General features: G+C 40.3%; 1 protein-coding gene across 1 annotated transcript in view; it reads right to left on the reverse strand.

Annotated features, from left to right (window-relative positions):
- Positions 1-4,054, reverse strand: part of UPF2 (UPF2 regulator of nonsense transcripts homolog (yeast)) — a 56,952-nt gene extending 52,898 nt beyond the window's left edge. The window contains exons 1-2 of the mRNA XM_010015431.1: positions 3,684-4,054; positions 2,090-2,869 (exon numbers count right to left, since the gene is read on the reverse strand). Coding sequence (XP_010013733.1) covers positions 2,090-2,869; positions 3,684-4,045 — 1,142 coding nt within the window. The 5' untranslated portion in view covers positions 4,046-4,054. The remainder of the gene's footprint in view (positions 1-2,089; positions 2,870-3,683) is intronic.
- Between the last annotated feature and the right edge of the window lie 1,946 nt (positions 4,055-6,000).

The following is a 6,000-nucleotide window of genomic DNA, read 5'->3' on the forward strand; positions in this document are numbered from 1 at the left end:
TCCAAGCCCCTGTGTCCAACCTGGCCTTGAACACTGCCAGGGATGGGGCAGCCACAGCTTCTCTGGGCACCCTGTGCCAGCACCTCACCATCCCTTTTAGTTAGCATATTAATTTTCAACTAATTCAATCAACCTGTAAAGCTTATTTCACACTCTCCTGACACAGATAAATTCAAGAGGTATCTACTTCACAAAAATATCATAACCTAAACATATGAAACTGTTGAGGCACAGGAAGGAACAGTTTGCTCCCTGTTCACTTCACTAGTTCTGGAATAACAGTGGGAATATAAACTGTGGCTATCAGCAAAGTAGATCAGGTTGCAAATATAGAGAGGACTCTTTTTTCCTCAATAGGTTATCACTTTTTCTTTTCTCTTTTTAAAACAACCAAAACCAACCACCCCAAACAACCAAAAAATAGCCCACAAAGAAATAAAAAGCAAGCAAGCAACCAACCACACAATCACAGTTTAGGAATATTTCGACAGCATTCACAACTTCTTAACTAGGCAAGTTTCTGCCCTGCACTTCCATAGCTGCATATGCCAAGTATCTGTTACAGACATGTTGTAAGCAAACAGAATTAGGCAGGAAATGTTGCTGATGTCTTGTTTCTTAAACAAAACTTATTCCCCAATTTTTATTAAACAGTAAACACCTTAAAGTTCAGATAAATAATAGGATTATCTTAATCCAGTGATAAATGATAGCTCTTCACTCTCCTGCCCCAAAACAAAGATTTACACCCAGTTGATAGGGATAATTCAGATCATGTGCATGAAGAGGTCTCTAGTCTGATCTACCCAAAGCGGGCTCAGTGATGAGATCATACCAGGCTCAGAGCTCTATCCAGTCATTTTTATCAAGTGTGCAAGCAAACATTAACATGTATTTCCCTCTCCCAGGTCACTTACATTCTTTCTTCTTGGCTTCTTCACATTCTTCCTATGTCTTGGAAATATTTTTCACTTTATTTCCTACTATACGAACTTTGTGACACACTCAGTGACATCCCAGCCAGAACCAATCATAATTGTGTATACAAGTATAAAAGTTTCTATTCACTAACTTAAAAAAAACCTCTAACCAAATAACTAGGTCAACAACTTACTTTAAAGTAAAAGATATCTGCCGAAATAATAGTAGCTCCCAAGTCAGTTGGTGGTCCTGTGAAATACACCACTTAACTGACTGAGACCAGGCAGGACTGCAGGAAAATACCTCTCAGCACAATGGATCCAAGTTCAAAGCCTTGGTTTGGGAACATCAAATGTTAATGTATTCCACACATATATTTGGCCCTGGATTGGTGTTCAGCTTTTTAGCTGAAATCTGGGCCTACACACACAGTAACATGTTCATTTCTATCTGCCTGGAATGCTTCCAAAAGGATTTAATAATGACAGTGTTTCAAGACCAGCAGTTGGGTTTAGGCTGGCTCCAATAATGACAACTCAGGATGCTTTAAAGAAAGGCAAACGATTATTAAACAATGTCATAATGGTAGAAATTACTCAGATCTCAAAGGTTTGTATACTCATACCCTTCAATATTAGTATTTCATAGAGACATTTAAGAGGATTTGAATCAAACTGTCTACAACCCCCAACATTTTAATATATATGAATTTGCCCACACTAAAATGTAAGGGATACTTAGTTAATCTAACCTCATTTTTCCTCCATACTGGTACACTAACAAAAACCAAGCCAAAGCCATTGTGGCATACGCTCCGTGTTGGGTAGAAAGGGAGAAATCAGACTGTGCCAGCTGGGAAAGGACAGTACCAGCTGGGGAAGGCGTGGTATTCTCAAGCTGCTAAGGGAACATCATGAAATTAACAGAGTTAAAAGAGTTAAAACTAAGGATCAGTCTCCTTTTTCTTTAAAGATATTGAAAGAGTCTCTTTGGGTTTTGCTATTTAAGTACTCAGAGCAAATTTTTAACTTCTTTCTTAGATACTCTGCAGAATACACTTCTACACACCGCTAACAGATATTGTTTGCAAACACTGCAACAAATCTGGGCATTTCATAAGCAAACTACTTTTTTTCTCCATAAATAAAAAGCAATATTTGAGTGTCACCTGTTTTGTCTTTCAATATTTTGTAGCTCCCTGTGGTCCCTTTTCAGGTGTTTGGTCAAAGATGTAAAGTATTCCTTCAACAAATTCTGGAAGGGCTGTTGTTTCTCTGGGCTAATTATCTCACTAGGAGGAAAGCTCAAGTTAAACTTCTCTGCAACAGTTTTGACTTTCCTTGGTACCAAACCAGCAATGTCATCTCCACAGTGCCGACAAAAGCTGATAACCACAGAAACGTGAGTGTGGGATTCTCGATCAGCGTTAATAATGTTTTTAAGCTGCTCATAGATCAAGGACAGACCTTCCTTGTCAGTGAAAATCCCAACTATTGTCAATTCTGCAATGAATCGCAGATCAGTTCTTAACTTGGTAATGTTGGGAGTTTTCTCTTCTTTCCTTGCTTCAAAATGTTTTTTCCAAGCCTGAAGTAAAGAAGGAGCAAAATCAGCATAGCGCTGGTGAAAGAGGGAACACAGGTGCACGGCGCAGTTCACATCTGATATTTTCAGTTTGGCTTCCACAATAGAAGCTACTGCTTCTGCAATGTATTTGCTTAAATTCAGGCTATTAAAGTCATGGGACAAGGAGTCCCTTTGTTGCTCTGTAATGGTTTTGAGCTTCTTAACAAAAGCTGTGTTCTTCTTCAGGCTGGAATCCAGTCTGCTAAAGAAGTTCTCCTCAGGGCGGTTGTCTGGTGCATTCTGGTTTTTGCTGCGAAGCTCTTTCCTCGCCTGATGGCGCTCCCAAGCCTCCTGATGGAGCTGATGGGCTTCCTCTTTTTCTCTAAGAGAGATAAAAGTGAGTCATTTTCATTACAGAACCTGATTTCAGATTAACAGTTCGAAGGAAAGAAAGGCTTAGTTGTAAACCTTTCAGTAGTTCTAAACACAATTTCCCCTTAATAGTCTGTTTTTAAATATTTAACAAGTTAATCCTAGAAAGCTAAAGCACCTGCTAAATAAACTTCGCTTCATGATTTTGCTTGTAACAAAGTGAAATTTACCAGGTATTTCTATGCAGAACATATTAATCCCAACAAACTTTGAGGTATCAACATAAAACTCCATTTACTCCAGACAAAGATGCAGTTTACAGAAGAGGACAACAATCTTTCTACAGGTTACTGAATTACAGAGTAAGGGGAAATCTTTTATTCCCAGACTACTGAAAAATCTTAAGCAGGTGAAATACATCTTCCCAGCTGGAATTTGGCTATGACATTGCCTGGCTCTTAGAAAATGATGTATTTCAAATGTAAGAATATCCAGAAACGGGCTTTATTGCTCTAAAGATGCTATCTTCAACACTGTAGTACCTTTTGACAACATACTAAGAAACTGTGTCTTGGTAATAGGGTCCCTCCTAACTGGCCTACAGAGATATCAAATCCCCATAGTAGAGATCAAAGTAACAGAGGTTAGAGGTGAAAATTCAGAACTACGTGGAAGTCACAAAGCATACTGTGCTAGCTATGTAGAATTTGTAATGATTTATACACCTTATTGTAAGTCAAACAGTTCATCTTTTATAATCCTGCCCACAACCCTGACAGCTGGACAACAGCATTGGGCACAATTAAACCATTAAGACAACTTACTTCAGTTGAGCAGCTGCTTCTTCCTGTTTCTTTTTCTCTTCCTCCTCTTGTTTCTTTTTCTCCTCTTCTTCAAGTTTCTTTTTTTCTTCTTCTTCTTTCTTCTTTTGTTCTTCCTCTGCCTTTACTTTATCCTCTTCTTTTTTCTTCCGCTCCTTGTCTTCCTTTTTTCTTTTATCCTCTTCCAGCTTTTTCTTTTTGTCATCAGGAACCTTTAGAGTCTCTCTCTTCATGCCAACCTTGACATCTTCTTTTGGCTTCTCCCTGGTGCTCACTGGCCGCCTTTCTGTAAATTCTTTTTCTTTATTATTTAAGGGAGATTCTTTTTCTTCCATATTTGGGGGCTTTTTGCGCTCAGCTGGCATTGTGTTACCCAGGCAAGCCTGCAGAACCACAGGAAAAGAAGTTCTTTTAACTTGTTGATATATTAGTCTCTTCCCAGCCCACTCATACTCACTTGATTCTTAATTAAGGTAACTCACAAATGTCTGACTTAAAAAAATAAAATACAGGTTTCAGGTAAGTTTTCTTGAGCTAAAGCAGGGACCTAGAACACATAAAAACTAATCCTTTTGCCAGTGTTACATTTTCAGCATGAATTGTGACGTAAAAGCACCTGAAGTTTCTACAACCAGGGGAATAAAAGATCTCAGCACACGAACAGAGTTCCATCTGACAAAACATCCAAGACTGATGAAAGCACATGCACCTGAACCTCACTGACCTTTCCACACATCTCCTAAGAATGCTCCCCCTTCCATTACCTCTACTTCGGATCACAGGATAGTGCACATTAGACGGGACCTCAAGTGCTTTAACCTCCTGCTGAAAGTAAGGTCAGCCATGAGGTCAGACAAGATTGCTCCAGGCTTGAAAATTGTTCTGGTTTCAGCTGAGATACAGTCAATTTTCTTCCTAGTAGTAGCTGGTGCAGTGCTGTGCTTTGGCTTTAGTCTGAGAATAAACTGTAACACACCAATGCTTTAGCTGTAGGTAGTTAGTGCTCTACTCTAAGTTAAGGACTTTTCAGTCTCTCATGCTCTGCCAGTGAGGAAGAGCAGAAGCTGGGAGGAAGCAGAAACAAGACACCTGACCCAAACTAGCCAAAGGGATATTCTACACCCTGCTTGGGAATGAGCTGGGCACAGGTCAGCAGGTGGTGAGCAATTGTACTGAGCATCACTTGACTCTCTTGGGTTTTATTCCTATTTGCTTTTATTATTATTATATTTTATTTCCATTATTAAACTGTTCTTATCTTAACCCACAGGTTTTACCTTTTTCCCCCCGATTCTCCACCCCATCCTACTGGGAAGAGCCGGGAAGGAGTAATAAGCAGCTGCCTGGTACTTAGTTGCCAGTTGGGGTTAAACCATAACAGAACTGCCAAGGAAGGAGACTGCAGCACCTCTCCAGCCAACCTGCTCCAGTGCCTGACTGTCCTCACTGTGACAAGGCATCATCTTGATCTCCTCTTTTCTCACCCCTCCCAAGATCTCCCCAATCACCTCGAACACTCTTCCATACAGCCCACGTACCAGCTGGCAGAGCACACTGTGCTAAGATGCACACACAAACCTTCCTGCCAGCAGAATGAATGGAAATAAAAGCAGAAAGGCTACAATTATCAGGAGTTATCAAAGGCTCCAGTTTATATCTCTTTCTACCCAACCAATGTTCTTCTGGGAACTTGTAGGAGCTAATTTAGCATCCTTGTGGTTTCTAGCCCTCTAAGTCTCAGTTTCGTTTGGCTCAGGATATAAATCACAACTTATAGTGACCAACAAAGAGTAAAATCACAGAACAATTTAGATAAATTGTTTAGATAAATTGAAGGAAACTGTGGAGGTCACCTAGTTCAAGTTCTTGCTCAAAGCAGTCCCAATCAAATCAGGGTTTGGCTAGCTAAGTTCTGAGTATCTCCAAGGACAGAGATGTAACAGCACTCTCTGTGCCCCTGTTCCAGAACCTCAATAACTACACTGTGAAAAAGCTTTTCCTAGTACCATGCTGGAATTTGCTATTCCCCATCTTGTGTCAGTTTCTTTTCATCCTATCCCTGTACAGCTTTGACAAGAATCCAGCTCCATCCCCTCCCATTAGGTTTTTGTAGACAGTAATAGGATCGTCTGCTCTCACAGATCAAGAACCCCAGTTCTCCAAGTCTCCTAATGATTTTGGTGGCCCTCCAATGGAGTTCTCCAGCCTGTCAATACCGTTCTCAGAACAGAGAATCCACAACTGGATGTGGTGTCTAGATGTAGATTTGTAAGCACCAATAGAGGGGAAGACTCACCTTCCCCAACCTGCTGGGTAACTC

This window comes from Nestor notabilis, unplaced genomic scaffold, assembly GCF_000696875.1.
Source record: "Nestor notabilis isolate BGI_N333 unplaced genomic scaffold, ASM69687v1 scaffold3865, whole genome shotgun sequence".
In the NCBI taxonomy this organism is placed as follows: Eukaryota; Metazoa; Chordata; class Aves; order Psittaciformes; family Psittacidae; genus Nestor; species Nestor notabilis.